Source organism: Mandrillus leucophaeus, unplaced genomic scaffold (assembly GCF_000951045.1).
Source record: "Mandrillus leucophaeus isolate KB7577 unplaced genomic scaffold, Mleu.le_1.0 Scaffold32, whole genome shotgun sequence".
In the NCBI taxonomy this organism is placed as follows: Eukaryota; Metazoa; Chordata; class Mammalia; order Primates; family Cercopithecidae; genus Mandrillus; species Mandrillus leucophaeus.
Genome location: NW_012103365.1, coordinates 783,366 through 801,451, shown reverse-complemented (window position 1 = coordinate 801,451; position 18,086 = coordinate 783,366). Strand labels below are relative to the sequence as shown.

Genomic DNA, 18,086 nt, shown 5'->3' with positions numbered 1-18,086 from the left:
TTGGGAGCTGAGACAAGGGAATCACTTGAACCCGGGAGGCAGAGGTTGCAGTGAGCCAAAATTGTGCCACTGCACTCCCGCCTGGGTGACAGAGTAAGACTCCATCTCAACAAACTATTTTATTTTCTTCATAGCAGCTACTAGTATCTAAATTTCTAAGTTCTCTCTCTCTCTCTTTAATTACTTACATGTTTAAACATTTTTCTGCACCAACCCTCCCACAATAAAACAATAGGGTCATGAGAACAGAGACTTTGTTTTGTTTCCTTCTCTATCTTCAGCTATTGATACATAATGGGCTTTTAAAAAGTTTATTCTGTTTACATTAGTGACATTAAAGGTTAACAAATTGGAGCTATCTGAGAAATTGTTTGTACTGCTAATCTATATAGCCATTCTTTTCTATCTCTGCTTTGTTTTTGGTTTTGGTTTTGGTTTTGGTTTTTTTTTTGTTTTTTTTTTTTTTGAGACAGGGTCTCACTCCATCACACAGGCTGGAGTGCAGTGGTACAATCCCAGCTCACTGCAACTTCTGCCTCCCGGGTTCAAGTGATTCTCCCGCCTCAGCCTCCTAAGTAGCTGGGGCCACAGGCGTGTGCCACCATGCCTGGCTTTTTTTTTTTTTTTTTTTTGAGGGGGGTAAAGACAGAGTTTCACCATGTTGGCCACGCTGGTATCGACTCCTAACCTCAAGTGATCCGCCCGTCTCAGCCTCCCAAAGTGTTGGGATCACAGGCGTGAGTCACCGCACTTGGCCCCAGTTTTCTTTTCTTTTCTTTTCTTTTCTTTTTTTTTTTTTGAGACAGAGTCTCACTCTGTCACCCAAGATGGAGTGCAGTGGTACAATCCCAGCTCACTGCAACCTCTGCCTCCTGGGTTCAAGTGATTCTCCCGCCTCAGCCTCCTAAGTAGCTGGGGCCACAGGCGTGTGCCACCATGCCTGGCTTTTTTTTTTTTTTTTTTTTTTTGAGGGGGGTAAAGACAGAGTTTCACCATGTTGGCCACGCTGGTCTCAAACTCCTAACCTCAAGTGATCCGCCCGTCTCAGCCTCCCAAAGTGTTGGGATCACAGGCGTGAGTCACCGCACTTGGCCCCAGTTTTCTTTTCTTTTCTTTTCTTTTCTTTTTTTTTTTTTGAGACAGAGTCTCACTCTGTCACCCAAGATGCAGTGCAATTGTATGACCTCAGCTCACTGTAACCTCTGCCTCCTGGGTTCAAGTGATTCTCCTGCCTCAGCCTCCCAAATAGCTGGGATTACAGACACATACCACCACGCTGGGCTAATTTTTTTTATTTATCATAGAGAGGGGGTTTCACCATGTTGGCCAGGCTGGTCTCGAACTCCTGATCTCAGTTGATCCGCCTGCCTCAGCCTCGCAAAGTGCCGGGATTACAGGCATGAACCACCACACCCAGCCCACCAGGCCCCGTTTTTAAGTGTATAGTTGAGCGGTAGTAAGTACATTGACATTCACATTATTGTGCAACCATCACCACCAACCATATCCAGAATATTTTGCACCTTGCAAAATTGAAACTCTGCCACCCTTCTAATTTCTGTCTCTATGAATTTAACTACTCTAGGACACAAGGAAGCTTTAATCAACATCCATCAAATAAATAAATCCTGACCTACCTGCTTTGGTTGCCAGGATGCTCAGAGTTAAATTTCTGTGCTTTATTGCCTAGATTTCCTAACAAAATTCTCTTCTCTCTCTCTCTCTCTTTTTTTTTTTTTTTTTTTTTTTTTTTGAGACAGAATCTTGCTCTGTTGCCCAGGCTGGAGTGCAATGGCCTCAGCCTCCTGAGTAGCTGGAATTACAGGTTCCCACCACCATGCCCAGCTAATTTTTGTATTTTTAGTAGAGATAGGGTTTCACCATGTTGGTCAGGCTGGCCTCAAAGTCCTGACCTCAGGCAATCCTCCTGCCTCGGCCTCCCAAGTGCTGGGATTACAGGTGTGAGCCACCGTGCCCAGCCTCTTCTCTCATTTTAATATAGATTTTTTAATACAGATTTTGAACTTGTAACCCTACTCAAGGTTCACATTGAATCTAAGTTACCATCATTATTTATATTCCACTAAAAAATTACGACACAACATGGATTGTGAAATACAGAAATACAGACACATCATTATATCAGAGACTTCCACATGTGTGAATTGCATTAACAAAATGGGGTATGTGTTTTACTCCATATGCCATATCAAACTGTTTTTCGAAGTGGTGGGAGGTAGTAAAAATCAGAAGAGAACAACATCAAATCCATGTTTTTAGAGATGAAGCACCTCTTTTGAAGATATTCTTCCCCCAAAAAGTGATCCCACCTCCAAGTACAGGCTTACCAGTGGCATTGGAGGATGTCTGCAATATCCCACTCATCCAGGAATAGAGAGCTCTCTGGGAATGAGCCGAGGTTTTGTCGTAGAGATCTTTGAACACTGCAGATCTAAATGACACAAACATGGGCATCAATTAATAACAAACAGGTGGGGGCTGCTTTAAAGAGGGAGTCACAACAGCAAATGTGACCCAAAGCTGTCTTGTGTTAAAACCCTTCCCTCTCCCATATGTGGAGAAATAGGAAGGCTTTTACACTGGTGGTGGAAGTGTAAATTGATTCAACCATTGTGGAAGACAGTGTGGCGATTCCTCAAGGATCTAGAACCAGAAATACCATTTGACTCAGCAATCCCATTACTGGGTATATACCCAAAGGATTATAAATCATGCTACTGTAAAGACACATGCACACGTATGTTTATTGCTGCACCATTCACAATAGCAAAGACTTGGAACCAACCCACATGTCCATCAATGATAGATTGGATTAAGAAAATGTGGCACATATATACCATGGAATACTATGCAGCCATAAAAAAGGATGAGTTCATGTCCTTTGCAGGGACATGGATGAAGCTGGAAACCATCATTCTCAGCAAGCTATCACAGGACAGAAAACCAAATACCGCATGTTCTCACTCATAGGTGGGAATTGAACAATGAGATCACTTGGACACAGGGAGGGGAACATCACACACTGGGGCCTGTCAAGGGGTGGAGGGCTGGGGGAGGGATAGCATTAGGAGACATACCTAATGTAAATGATGAGTTGATAGGTGCGGTAAACCAACATGGCACATGTATACCTGTATATCAAACCTGCATGTTGTGCACATGTACCCTATAACTTAAAAGCATAAAAAAAAAAAAAACCTTCCCTCTCCTGAATGTAAATTAGTTCAACCATTGTGGAAGACAGTGTAGCGATTCCTCAAAGATCTAGAACCAGAAATATCATTTGACCCAGCAATCCCATTACCGGGTATATACCAAAAAATATATAAATCATTCTGTCACAAAGATAAATGCACACATGTTCATTGCAGCACTATTCACAATAGCAAAGACATGTAGTCAACCCAAATGCCCATCAATAATAGACTGGATAAAGAAAATGTGGTACATATATACCATGGAATACTATGCAGCCATAAAAATGAACAAGATCATGTCTTTTGCAGGGACATGAATGGACCTGGAAGCCATTATCCTTAGCAAACTAATGCAGGAACAGAAAATGAAATTCTCCATGTTCTCACTTACAAGTGGAAGCTGAACAATGAGATCACATGGACACAGGGAGGGGAACAACACTGGGGCCTGTTGGGGGGTGGGATGGGGGAAGGGAGAGCATTAGGAAAAATAGCTAATGCATGCTGGGCTTAATACCTAGGTGATGGGTTGATAGGTACAGCAAACCACCATGGCACACATTTATCTATGTAACAAACCTGCACATCCTGCACGTGTACCCCAGAACTTAATAATAAAAAATATGCCCACACACACACTCCTTAGCTATATGTAGCTATTTTTCCCATTTTCCTCTTCCCCTTCACAGCTAAACACCTTCCAAAGAATATTCCATACATATTGTCTCCACTTCCTCACCTCTTGGTCTTTTTTTGGGGAGGTGGGGGACAACTCTGTTGAGATATAATTCACACACCTTACAATTCACCCATTTAAAGTACACAATTCAGCCAGGCACTGTGGCTTACGCCTGTAATCCCAGCAATTTGGGAGGCCAAGATGGGCAGATCACCTGAGGTCAGGAGTTCGAGACCAGCCTGACCAATGTGATGAAACAGTCTCTACTAAAAGTACAAAAATTAGCCAGGCGTGGTGGCATACACCTGTAATCCCAGCTACTTTGGAGGCTGAGACAGGAGAATCACTTGGACCTGGGAGGCGGAGGTTGCAGTGAGTCGAGATGGCACCATTGCACTCTAGCCTGGGCATCAAGAGGGAAACTCCGTCTCAAAAAATAAAATAAATAAAATAAATAAATAAAGTACACAATTCAGTGGTTTTCAGCATATAAGATAAAGAGCCAAAGATGTTCCCGATGGCATCATTTGAGTCTCTGGATCCAGCTATGTCTGAAGTCAGCCCTACACCTAAAACTATTCAATTACATGTTCCACTAATTCCCTTTTTGCTTCAAGCCAGTTTGAATGGGTTTTTCTGCCACTTGGGTTTACTGCTCACTCAGGTAAGCAGTAACCAATAAACTCTCACTCCAATGATGTTCTCTTCCACAACCTGAATGAATGGCGGAGGGAGGAGACACTGAATTTAAAAGGAATAGTGTAATAGCCTGCAGAGCAAAAGGGTTTCATGTATATACATCTTAGTGGAAAAAACTGACACCCCTAGAGAAAAGATGAGGTCAGTATACTGTCTGTTTCACCTACTGCCCTTTGGCTGCAAAAGATAAAAGGAATCTCCCACATTGTTATCATCATATTGGGCTTTTCCTTCTTCTAAATCATTTTTAGATTTAGAAAGAGTGTTTTATGGCCGGGCGCGGTGGCTCACGCCTGTAATCCCAGCACTTTGGGAGGCCAAGGTGGGCAGATCACGAGGTCAGGAGATCCAGACCATCCTGGCTAACACAGTGAAGCCCCGTCTCCACTAAAAATACAAAAAATTAGCCGGGCGTGGTGGCGGGTGCCTGTAGTCCCAGCTACTTGGGAAGCTGAGGCAGGAGAATCGCTTGAATCCGGGAGGCAGAGCTTGCAGTGAGCCAAGATCGTGCCACTGCACTCCAGCCTGGGCGACAGAACAAGACCCCGTCTCAAAAAAAAAAAAAAGAAAAGAAAGAGTGTTTTATGGCCATAAAGTGCTACGATTAGTAAAAGGAGGAAGTTGGCGGTGTTTGCAATGCCTATGGCCCTTCAAGTCCTAGACCCAATCCTCGAATTTGGTTTACATCAAAGCGCAATTTCATGCAGGGCTGGCTGTAACCAACATACGCTGGCATGGCATCTCAAAAGGAGAAAAGTCCTCCTTTTTCAATGCTCTGTCACTCCTCCTGCTGTCCCTCAAGAAGGTCTCAGTTTAGTGCCAATGAGTCTTTAAAACACACTCAGATTGTTTATAAATCAATAGAACAAGACCCAGGTTCACAGCCTTGGTGCTGTGGACTGAAAGTTTGCATTTCCCCAAATTTCATGGGTTGAAATCCTAACTCCCAACATGACAGTATTAAGAGGTGGAGTTTTGAGGAGGTGATTAGTTCATGAGGCTGGATACCTCATGAATAGGATTAGTGCTCTTATAAAAGAGATCCCAGAGGGCTTGCTCACCCCTTCCACCACAAGGGGACACAGCGAGAAGGTGCCAATAAACCAGAAAGTGAGCCCTCTCCAGATACCGAGTCTGCCAGTACCTTGATCTTGGACTTCCCAGTCTCCAGAACCATGAGAAATAAACACTTGTTGTTTATTAGCCACATAGTCTGTGGTATTTTTGTTATAGCAGCCCAATCTGACACACACTTAAGCAAGCAACATATCTAGCTAGGATTTAGTGACACTTTTTTCCCACTGTATTTGTTTATGTGGTTTTTTGTTTTGTTTTGCTTTTGTTTTTGTTTTGATATGGAGTCTCACTCTGTCGCCCAGGCTGGAATGCAGTGGCGCAATTCTGGCTCACTGCAACCTCCACCTCCCAGGTTCAAGTGATTCTCCTGCCTCAGCCTCCCAAGTAGCTGAGATTACAGGCACCCGCCACCATACCTGGTTAATTTTTGTATTTTTAGTAGAGACGTGGTTTCGCTATGTTGGCCAGGCTGGTCTCGAACTGCTGACCTCATGATCCACCCACCTCTGCTTCCCAAAGTGCTGGGATCACAGGCGTGAGCTACCACAGCCAGCCTAACTCTACAGATTTTAAGCTTTTGCTCCAAAACATGCATATAAACCTGTCCCCACCTGCCTTCTCCCTGCTGCCAGGTGATACCTCTTTGAATTCTCACTACAGCCCCTGAAGGATAGTATGATGAGTTAAGAAGGTGGGAGTGGCTGGTGTGGTGGCTCACGCCTGTAATCCCAGCGCTTTGGGAGGCCAAGGCAGGTGAATCACTTGAGGTCAGGAGTTCCAGACCAGTCTGGCCAACATGATGAAATTCCATCTCTACAAAAATACAAAAATCAGTTGGGTGTGGTAGGCGCCCCTGTAGTCCCAGTTACTTGGAATTGAGGCAGGAGAATCGCTTGAACCTGGGAGGCAGAGGTTGCAGTGAGCCGAGATTGCGCTACTGCACTCCAGCCTGGGTGACAGAGTGAAACTCCATCTCAAAAAAAAAAGAAAAAATGTGGGAGAAACCACTCACAGATTCTTAAAGGCATCCTCGCGCAGGTCCCGAGGGAGCCGCTCTGTGATGTCTGGCTGGAGAAAGCTGCCTGAGGACTCCCTCAGCACCTTGCCCAGGATCTCTACACACTCCAGGGAGTTCAGCACCTGGAAACACCTCTCGAGTGTGATGAGAAACAGGCTGCGGTTCACGCCAGGGCTCTGCAAGGCTCGTTCTCGAATCTCTCCTAAGTCGATGATGATGTCTTTCAGGTCCTAAAGCAATAAGAAAAGCCAGGGTCACCTTGAGAGCTGCCTTTCAATTTGGAAGCCCTGGGAGGGACCACACATTGCAACAGTGGGGAAAGTCAGGATCACTGTTTAACACCATGCTGCTATATTGAAACTTCTAGAGCTTTCCATTCCCTGCAGAACAAAGTCAAGGCCTTTATCTGCTCCACTCACTCTGGAACCTTCCTAGTCTCCAGATACATCTGACCAGCATACCTCAGGCCCTTGGTCTACCTGGAATTCTGCATCTCTCCTTTTTCTGGTGAAATCTAGCTCATCCTTTAAGGCTGGGCTCCATTGCCATCTCCTTGGTGAAGTCTCTGATCCCTCCAACTTCCTCCTTCAAATCAGATTTCCCTCCCTTATGTGCCCCCAGGTCATCTTGAACCAAACTCTGTAATGCATTAAAGGTACTCATGTGTCTTTCCTCCAAGCCCGTGGTTCTCACCTCTGGGTGCACATCAGAATCACCTGGGGACCTTTTTTAAAGTTTGATTTTATTGTTGAGACAGGGTCTTGCTCTGTCACCCAGGCTGCAGTGCAGTGGTGTGATTATAGCTCACTGCAGCCTCAACCTCCTGGGCTTGAGCAATGCTCCCACCTCAGCCTCCCAAGTAGCTGGGACCACAGGCACACACCACTACACTCAGCTATTTTTTGTAGAGATGGAGTTTTGCCATGTTGCCCAGGCTGGTCTCAAACTACTGGGCTCAAGCAATCTGCCTACAACCACCCAAAGTGTTAGGGTTACAGGTATGAGCCACCATGCCCAGCCCATCTGGGGAGCTTTTGGAAAGGACTGATTGGCCTAGTGCAGAGGCTCACATCTATAACCCCAGCACATCGGGAGGCCAAGGCAGGTGGATCGCTTGAGCCCAGGAGTTTGAGTCCAGCCTGGACAACATAGGGAGATCCCATCCCTACAAAATAAATGTTTAAAAATTAGCTGGGTGTGCTGGTGCACACCTGTAGTCCTAGCTGCTTGAGAGGCTGAGGTGGGAGGATCACTTGGGCTTAGGATATCAAGGCTGCAGTGAGCTATAACTACACCACTGCACTCCAGCCTGGATGACAGAGTGAGCCCCTGTCTCTAAGGAAAAAAAAAAAAAAAGCTTCCATTTTACTGAGCATTGACTCTACTATGCCAAGCTTGGAGCAAACATGCATCATCTGATTAATTCTCATGACAATCCTACAGGTTAAGCCCCATGGGTACTAGGGTCAGGCATTCCCAGGTTCAAATCCCAGGGCCTCCATTATCTGTATGTCCTGAGCAAATGACTTACCTTTTTTAAGTCCCAGTTTTTACAGTCTCAGAGGCCTTGCTTTGTGATATTCTTGGATCACTAACCTCATTTTGTGGAAATTAGCTGCTTCTGTTTTTTGTCTCCCATCCAGACTGTGAGCTCCTTGAGGGCAGGATCTCTGTGTCCACTGGTGCATAGTAATTTTTATTAGTGGATGTTTATTCACCCAAACAATCAGGAGATCCTCAGATCCTCAATTAGAACCCCTCATTTCTTAGTACTCACAAAAATATGAATTAGGCCAGGCATGGTGGCTCACACCTGTAATCCCAGCACTTTGGAAGGCCAAGGCAGGCAAATGACTTGAGGCCAGGAGTTCGAGACCAGCCTGGCAAAATCTCATCTCTACTAAAAATACAAAAATTAGCCAGGCATGGTGGCACACACTTGTAATCCCAGCTACTTGGGAGGTTGAAGCACAAGAATCACTTATACCCAGGGGGCAGAAGTTGCAGTGAGCTGAGATTGTGCCCCTGCACTCCAGCCTGAGTGACAGAGTAAGACTCTGTCTAAAACAAAAATAAAATAGAAAATTATAAGGCTCTTCATTTTAACTTTGGAGAAAGTAAGTGAGAAAACTTAGATCCTAAAGCTCCCAGGGGGTTGGAGGAGGCAGAAGGAGAGAGGAAAAGACAATGAAGGGCCAAGGCCTAAGTCAGGCTCCATTTTATTCAATTCAACAACACCACGTGGTGCTGGACTTCCTCTATCCCCGGGATGCCAAGGGCGCCTCACCAAGCGGTCCTTCTTGTCTTCTAAGAGGCATTTCATAGCAGTGCGGAACTGCTGGGCATCTGTCTTCCTCAGGTCCTCCAGCAGCTTCTGGGGCTGGTGCAGACGCTGCTCCAGGTGGTTTTCCACGGCTGCCTGTATTGGGGGTGTTGGGAGAGTCGGTGAGAACAGAAAGAGCAGGAGCACATGGTCAGCACCATGGCCAGCGGCCCAGCCCAGCCACCTCATTCCCTGCAGAGACCACAACTGGTGGCCAGCAGTCTGGTTGGGCCAGCTCCAAATTCCTCATTAGCCACCAACATGTAAAAGTGAGGGGCCAGGCGCGGTGACTCATGCCTGTAATCCCAGCACTTTGGGAGGCCAAGGCGGGTGGATCATGAGGTCAAGAGATCAAGACCATCCTGGCCAACATGGTGAAACCCCATCTCTACTAAAAATACAAAATTTAGCCAGGCATGGTGGCATGCACCTGTAGTCCCAGCTACTCAGGAGGCTGAGGCAGGAGAATCACTTGAACCTGGGAGATGGAGGTTGTGGTGAGCTAAGGTGGCACAACTGCACTCCAGCCTGGACAACAGAGCGAGACTCCGTCTCAAAAAAAAAAAAAAAAAAAAAATCACTCATTGTTTATCTGAAATTCAAATGAAATTGGACATCTGTTTTTTGTTTTTGTTTTAGAGACGGGGTCTTTCTCGGTTGCCTAGGCTGGAATGCAGTGGTACGATCATAGCTCACTGTAACCTCAAACTCTTGGGCTCAAGCAATCCTCCTGCCTCAGCCTTCCAAGTAGCTGGGACTACAGGCCACACCACCACACTCAGCTAATTTTTTGTTTGTTTGTTTGTTTGTTTGTTTGTTTGTTTTTGTAGAGACAGGGTCTCACTATGTTGCCAGGGCTTGTCTCCGACTCCTGGTATCAAACAATCCTCCCACTTATGCCTCGCAAAGTGTTGGGATTACAGGCATGAGCCACCATGCAGAGCCGCATCTGTATTTTTATTTGCTAAATCAGCAACACTTCTTGTGGGCCTCAGTTTTCTTACCTGCAAAATGGAGGCAATAAGAGAACTTACCACATAGGGTTATTATGAGGATTCAGTGTGTAAAGTGTTTTCGATAGTGGCTAGCACACAGTAAGTGCTCAATAGTGCCAGCTATTATTCTCTATCTTGACCAAGGTGAATAATGGCTTACTTAAAGCCTCACCCCTAAAATGAAAGGTCCTGTGGGTAGTATCATGACTGTCTTGTTCTCTACTGAGACCTCAGTGTCTGGAGCCATGTCTGGCAAAAAGCAGTTGTTAACTCAGTAGATATTGAATGAACAAATGAATATGGTATATACACAGGAAGAGATATATCAGGTTAAAGTAGATACATCTCATGAGTATCCATTACTGCTAGAGAAAGAGGGCAAGCATTGCTTCTCCTTCAGTTGCCCTGACTGATGAAGAGAAGAAAAGCAGATGCCATGTGGGGCCAACAGCCACCTTCAGCTAATGGCTGTCCTGGGACCTGGCAGACAACAAGCTCTCTGAGTATATTTGTGACATCAATGTTGGTTGATGTTTCCATTTTCAATAAAATGTAAGTAAAAATGGAAACAATGAAGACATGTCAGAACTTTATTCATTAATTAATGACATAAATGGCCTTTTGCTAAACTGAATAATTGTTTCTCAATACTGAAAGAATTTTTCCCCAATTTTCTGTGTTATCCACAGTGTGATGAAAAAGACACAACATGCCACACTAGGCTAATGGTCAGGCAGGTGCTGTGCAGTTCACCATAGCCACCACCTCAGGCATGAGCCCTATTGCCCCTTAAGGCAAATACCCCTTGCCACCTTTCAACACGCTTGCGCTATTGTTTTCATTACAGTAGAGTTAAAAGAGAAAAAAATACATTTCTTGGACCCATGGTAGAAAGACTGATCACTATATCCAAATATCCACTCTCTCACTGCTCTTCATCAATTGAACCCTTCAACTTTTAGTTGGGTACATGTCTCCTTTGCAGTAAGATGCGACTATGATGTGTGAGCCAAGCTAATGTGTGCAGAGGGAATTGTGTAACTTGCAAGTCATATCCTCAGAAGAGAAGATGTTTACCCTTGTCTTCTTCTTCCCACCCCTCCCCTGGATTGGAGAAGGGGTGTGGTGTTTCCACCACATGGGCAATAACTCCCCAGGAGATGACAAAGCAAAAAGATAAAAGGAACCTGGGTCCTTGGATAACCTCATGGAATACAGCTGCCTTTTCTCTGTGGCTCTCCCACTTAGCTCTGGACTATTACATGAGAAAGAAATAAACTAAAGTGTTTGAGCTGTTGTCCTCTGGGGGTCTTTTTGTTATAGCAGCTCAGCCCATACCCTAATATATCATGTCTCCATCAAAGGTGGGAAAATGAAAGAGAGACAAAATATCTTATATCACGTTTCAAGAAGAACTGTACAGAACCCTTTTCCTTGCAGAAGTAAAGACTGTCTCTACGTCTAGCCCACTTCTCCAATTTACCTGGCCCCTGAGTTTGCAATCCCTGAGCACTGAGATGGGAACAGAAAGATGGGTCTCAGGTACACACCTGCAGGCTGGAGATAGTGAAGGCAACATTCCGAGAATTCAGATAGGCCAGGACTCTGTGGGACAGGTCATCCATCCACACGTGGGAGCTTCAGTTGAAGACAGATGGGAAAAGATCACAATGACAGGTTCTCCTACAAGCACTACTGTACTAGCTAAGTGCCCAGGGGACAGGTCGGGATGGACCAGGGGTGTTAGAAATTTTGTGCTTGGAAGTGGGAGGTTTCTCTTTTCTTTTCTTTTCTTTCTTTCTTTCTTTTTTCTTTTCTTTTTTTTTAGCAGGGTCTTGCTCTGTTGCACGATCACGGCTCACTGCAGCCTCAATCTCCCCAGCCCAAGCGATCTTCCAACCTCAGCCACCCAAGCAGCTGGGATCACAGGTGTATGCCACCACACCCAGCTAATTTTGTTTATTTTTTGTAGAGATGGGGTCTCACTATGTTGCCCAGGCTGGTCTCAAACTCCTGGGCTCAAGCAATCCTCCCACCTCTGCCTCCCAAAGTGCTGGGATTACAGGACTGAACCACCATGCCCAGGCTGAAGTAAAAAATTTCTTAACCAGCCACAGTGATAGAAGAGTTTCCAATTCTAGGAATCTGCCTGGATCCCATTCTCTCAAAGCCAATTCCCAAATTTCTAAGCTGTATGCAATATTCTAATTTCCGTAACAATCTACTTAGATTGACTACAATCCAAACTGATTGAGTTAGAAAGATGTACATTTAAAAAGCAGATGCTAGGTATACCATGAGAGGCTGGAATAGCATAGTTAAGAGTGTGGGCTCCAAACCTAGTTTCATCACTCAGCTGTGTGACTTGAGACAATTTGCTAAATTTTTTGTGCCTCAGTTTCCCTTTCTATGAAATATTGCTAACAACTGTGAGATTAAAATTTGTTCACACATGAAAACTGTGTAAGGTAGTGCCCAACACACAGTAAATGCTCATGAATAGCCTTTTCTTTTTTTTTTTTTTCTTTTTGAGACAGAGTCTCACTCTGTCACCCAGGCTGGAGTACAGTGGTGCAATCTCGGCTCACTGCAACCTCCGCCTCCTAGGTTCAAGCGATTCTCCTGCCTCAGCCTCCTGAGTAGCTGGGATTACAGGTGTGCACCACCACACCCAGCTCATTTTTGTATTTTTAGTAGAGACGGGATTTTGTCATGTTGGCCGGGCTGGGCTGGGCTGGAACTCCTGGCCTTAAGCGATCCTCCCAACTTGGCCTCACAAAGTGCTGGGATTACAGAGATGAGCCACCATGCCCAGCCTATGAATAGCCTTTTGTAATCTTTTGTTTGTTTGTTTGTTTGTTTGTTTTGACACGGAGTCTCACTCTGTTGCCCAGGCTGTAGTGCAGTGGCTCAATCTTGGCTTATTACAACCTCTGCCTCCTGGGTTCAAGTGATTCTCCTGCCTCAGCCTCCCGAGTAGCTGGGACTACAGGCACGCAACACCATGCCTGGCTAATTTTTATGTACTTTTAGTAGAGACAGGGTTTCATTATGTTGGCCAGGCTGGTCCCCAACTCCTGACCTCGTGATCTGCCCACCTCGGCCTCCCAAAGTGCAGGAATTACAGGCATGAGCCACCGTGCCTGGCCTGTAATCTTATAAAGGGACGGATGAATGGATGGATGGATGGATGGATGGATGGATGGATGGATGGATGGATGGATGGATGGATGGTTAAATTAATAAATAAAATACTTAGACTGAAAGAATATATCCAAAAGTATCCATTGGTGTTATCTTAGGGAAAGGAGGGGCTATGGGGATCTTTCACTTCAACATAACTGGGTATCCCTGACATGGGGCCCCAAGACCCCTATTTCTTCTCCTTCATAGTACTCATCATATTAGAATTGTTTATTAATATTGACATTTCCACACTACCTACCTCCCTGCCCCATGTCCCTGGTATCTGTCTATATGCAGCTTATAGCGCAAAAGTAAAGGAAATGGGTCCTGGAGCCAGGCCACTGGTTCACATCCCAGTTGTGTGGCCTTGATTTACCCTTCCTGGTCCTCAGTTTCACCGTTGTGTGCAATGGGATAACAACAGGACCTACCTGTGTGGCACTTGTGAGGATTAGATTGTTTCTATACCAAGCACTTAGTAGAATACCCACTACATAGAAAGCACTCAATAAATTTCAGCTCTTAGGCCGGGCACGGTGGCTAATGCCTGTAATCCCAGCACTTTGGGAGGCTGAGGTGGGCAGATCACCTGAGGTCAGGAGTTTGGGACCAGCCTGGCCAACATGGTGAAAACCGATCTCTACTAAAAATACAAAAATTAGCCGGGTGTGGTGATGGGTGTCTGTATTCCCAGCTACTCAGGAGGCTGAGGCAGGAAAATTGCTCGAACTCCGGAGGTAGAGGTTGCAGTAGTGAGCCAAGATAGCACCACTGCACTCCAGCCTGGGCAACAAGAGTGAAACTCCGTTTAAAAAAAAAAAAAAAAAAATGGCTCTTACGCTAGAGTGAGGAAGAATGATGTCTGTGGAGCAAGGGTGTTGACTTTTAAAACATTGTGCATTGATTGACATTTTTTGTAATGAGCACATATTACTTTTTACAATTAAGAGACTTCCATTAAGAATTTTTATTAAAAATCTATCCCATCCCTTCCCCTCTCCTCTAGGGCAGGTTACCTTTGAAACTGTATGAGATCCAGCAGTGCTACAATGGGAATAAAATGAAAAGACATCTTTAAAAGGAATCATTCCAGAGAGATCACAGCCGTATTCTGTTTGAAATTCTTAGAAGCAGCAAGTGGAGACCGAGGGGGCACATTACCATTCAGATAGCTTCCATCTATTATTTCTTCCTAAAAGGCAAAGAGATAACATCAAGTATAACATCCAAAAGTTGGCAATTCCAGTAGAGGGGATTCTGATTAAGAGAAAATAGAATACTCACCGCCATTTTTTGCAACAATGGATGCAAATCTGTAAGAAAGCCATTGAATGTATAACTAGAATTGAATTGTGTGACCTTCAAAACTACAAATACAGGTTAGGGGAAAAGCCCCAGAAAGCCACTCATAAAGGAAATTTTTAGTGAATTTGAATTATAACTGTCCACTCTGAGAAAACCGTGGCTTGAAAAATCCTCTTAGAATAATCCTGAAAAATCATACATGCACACCCCCCCCAAAAAACAACTTACAGCATCATGTACCTAATGTATCTATCCCACCACATTCCCTAAACTGTGTGGAAACCACAAAGGGTGATTATTCCCTCAGGACTTACCCTGCCTGGAATTTGGCACTGTATAACTCGACACTCCATGACTCAGAAAAAGGAATAGGAAAAGGGAGTATGTCGTGGGTTCCTGAGACATTCTCCTGTAGTTAATTTAAGCATAGAAGTGATTCAGGTTTAAAAATATATATATACACACACACACACACACACACACACACATATTTATACATGTATATAAACATACATATATAGAGACATTCAGAAGACAAAAGGAAAAACCAAGTAGACCCAGAATCCCTTGAAATCTTTTTTAAAATAATTTTAAAATTCACCTACTTTCCTCCATCTAAACCCACATTCTAGTCTAAGACACTATCATCTCTCTCCTTGGTGACTACAATGGCCTGTTTATCTTACCACTACCTCTGACTCCTCTCAATCCAGCAAAAAGGCATGGTCAAAAGTAGACTCTGGGCCAAGCATGGTGGCTCACACCTGTAATTCCAGCACTTTGGGAGGCCAAGGTGGGTGGATCACTTGAGGTCAGGAGTTCGAGACCAGCCTGGCCGACATAGTGAAACCCTGTCTCTACTAAAAATACAAAAATTAACTGCTTGGTGGCGCATATCTGTAGTCCCAGCTACTTGGGAGGCTGAGACAGGAGAATTGCCTGAATCTGTGAGGTAGAGGTTGCAATGAGCCAAGATTGTGCCACTGCACTCTAGCCTAGGCAACACAGCGAGACTCTGTCTGAAAAAAAAGTATAGACTCTATTTTATCTGCAAGAAATGTATATACAGAATATAAAAACTACTCTTATAATTAAATAAGAAGATATACAAGCCAAGGGGAAAAAATGTAAAAACAATATGAAGTTGGCCAGGTGCAGTGGCTCACACCTGTAATCCCAGCACTTTGGGAGGCCGAGGTGGGCAGATCATGAGGTCAGGAGATCAAGACCATCCTGGCTAACACGGTGAAACCCTGTCTCTACTAAAAATACAAAAAAATTAGCCGGGCATGGTGGCACGCACCTGTAGTCCCAGCTACTCAGGAAACTAAGGCAGGAGAATGGCGTGAACCCGGGAGGCGGAGTTTGCAGTGAGCCGAGATGGCGCCACTACACTCCAGCCTGGGCAACAGAGCAAGACTCTGTCTCAAAAAAAAAAAAAAAAAGAAGATACAAAGTTAAACTTCATAAAAACAGATGTAAAAATGGCCAATAAGCACGCAACTGATTATCACAGCTAACAAGAACTAGCAAACTAAACCCACAACGAGACCACTATAAAGTCATTAGAATGGGTAAAAATTTCAAAGACTGACTATCAAATGTTGGTGATGATATGGAACAACGGGAACTCTGATACAGCTGCTTGGGAAAACTGACAGCGTCTTACAGACTTAAATATACAATAACCTATGATCAAGACATGCCACTCCTAGGTGTTTAAGCAAGAGAAATGAAAACATGTCTACACAAAGATTTGTATAGCTTCATTCATAGTAGCCAGATATTGCAAAGAATCACATATCCAGTAACAGGTGAAAGGTTAAACATGGTATCTCCATTCAGTGGATACCATTCGGTAATAACAATAAAAAGAAATTAGTTATAATTTTATTCTAGCTATGATGGAGTAATTGGCAATGGGTAAACCTTCCTGCCTTAAACAATTAAAAAGCTGGCTGAAATATGTGGGTGCAAAGGTTTTTCAGACATTGGGCAGCAGGTAGTACAAGACTGAGATCCCTGAGCAAGGAAAGCAAACAAGCTGAACTCTGTAATTGCTCCTGCTCAGTGCCTGGAGTCTCCAGCCCATAGCACAAGGAGGGAGAATTCAAACAGAGCCTACAGGTCTCACTGAGCAGAAGAGACAGAGTGGAACTTCAGGGAAATCAAGGCAGCTAGAATCCATAGGAAGAATACTTGGAGAGGAGGAAGTTGCACAGAGAGAAAGTTCTGGAGATCTGAAGAAGGGTCTTTTGAGTCTTTGGCTGAATATTTATCTACCCATGCTTGTAAGAAACCACCTGAGGCTGGAGAATGAACCACCCGTACGCAGAGCAATCCTTGAACCTCACAGGGGAATGAGAATAGCTCCTACAAGCTGCAATGGAAAAATCTCCAAATACATTGGGCATCAGGGTCAATCATCAAAGAATAATTACCTCTATGATAGGCCAAATTAGCCCTAGACTAAAGTTTATTCTAGATGTGCCCTAACAAAGCTCAAAAGCAAGTCTTGGAAGGATCTAATTGATTCCAAGTAACTGAATTGCATTCCAGAACAAAACCCAACAATATTTAAAGCAGTATGATAAAACCCAGAAACTTTAGAAAACCAGAAGATGGAGCAAGAAAAAAAAAGAAAAAGAAAAAAAAACCCAGCAATGTAAAATCCAAAGTGTCCAGCGTCCAATCAAAAATTACCAGGCAGGCTAGGCACAGTGGCTCATGCGTGTAATCCCAGCCCTTTGGGAGGCCAAGGAGGGTGAATTGCCTGAGCTCAGGAGTTTGTGACCAGCCTGGGCAACATGGTGAAACTCTGTCTTTACCAAAAATGCAAAAATTTGCCAGGGATGTAGCAGGTGCCCAGCTACTCAGGAGGCTGAGGTAGGAGGATCACTGAAGCCTGGAAAGTTGAGGCTGCAGTGAGCCATGATTTCGCCACTGCACTCCAGCCAGGGTGACAGAGCGAGACCCTGTGTCAAGGAAATTTTTTAATAAATAAATAAAAATTACCAGGCATACAAGGAAGCAGGAAAATATGGCTGATTGTCAGGAGAAAAATCCAATCAATAGAACAGATCCAGAAATGACACAGAAGATCCAATTAATGGACAAGGATGTTTATTATAAATACACTCTGTAAGTTCAAGAAAATAGGGAAAACAGTGAGCATGTTAAAGGGAGAGACATGATAGGTACAAAATAAACCCCAAGATGAACTTCTAGAGATAAAAATATAATATCTGAAATGAAAAATACACTGGATAGAGTTAACAGCATATTAGACACTGCAGAATAAAAATCAGTGAACTTGAAGTCATAGGAAAATAATTTATCCAAAGTAAAATGCAGGGGGGAAAAGACCAAAAAAATTAAGAGGTCTCTGGAGCAATATGAAACTGAAATATGTGTAATTGAAGTCCCAGGAAAGGAGGGGGTGGCAGAAAAGTATCTGAATAAATCATGAGCGGGGCACAGTGGCTCACGCCTGTAATCCCAGCACTTTGGAAAGTTGAGGTGGGCAAATCACTTGAGGCCAGGAGTTCAAAACCAGCCTGGCCAACATGGTGAAACCCCATCTCTA

At 44.3% G+C, this 18,086-nt stretch overlaps 1 protein-coding gene across 2 annotated transcripts in view; it reads right to left on the bottom strand.

The window, feature by feature from the left end:
* The window catches only part of OTOA (otoancorin), an 80,798-nt gene extending 65,892 nt beyond the window's left edge, over positions 1 to 14,906 (bottom strand). For both annotated transcript variants that reach the window (XM_011987924.1, XM_011987925.1), the window contains exons 1-8: positions 14,815 to 14,906; positions 14,480 to 14,508; positions 14,357 to 14,387; positions 14,212 to 14,239; positions 11,560 to 11,647; positions 8,979 to 9,110; positions 6,686 to 6,921; positions 2,349 to 2,452 (exon numbers count right to left, since the gene is read on the bottom strand). In XM_011987924.1, the coding sequence (XP_011843314.1) occupies positions 2,349 to 2,452; positions 6,686 to 6,921; positions 8,979 to 9,110; positions 11,560 to 11,647; positions 14,212 to 14,239; positions 14,357 to 14,387; positions 14,480 to 14,508; positions 14,815 to 14,905 (739 nt within the window). In that variant the 5' untranslated portion in view covers position 14,906. The remainder of the gene's footprint in view (positions 1 to 2,348; positions 2,453 to 6,685; positions 6,922 to 8,978; positions 9,111 to 11,559; positions 11,648 to 14,211; positions 14,240 to 14,356; positions 14,388 to 14,479; positions 14,509 to 14,814) is intronic.
* Positions 14,907 to 18,086: the final 3,180 nt, after the last annotated feature.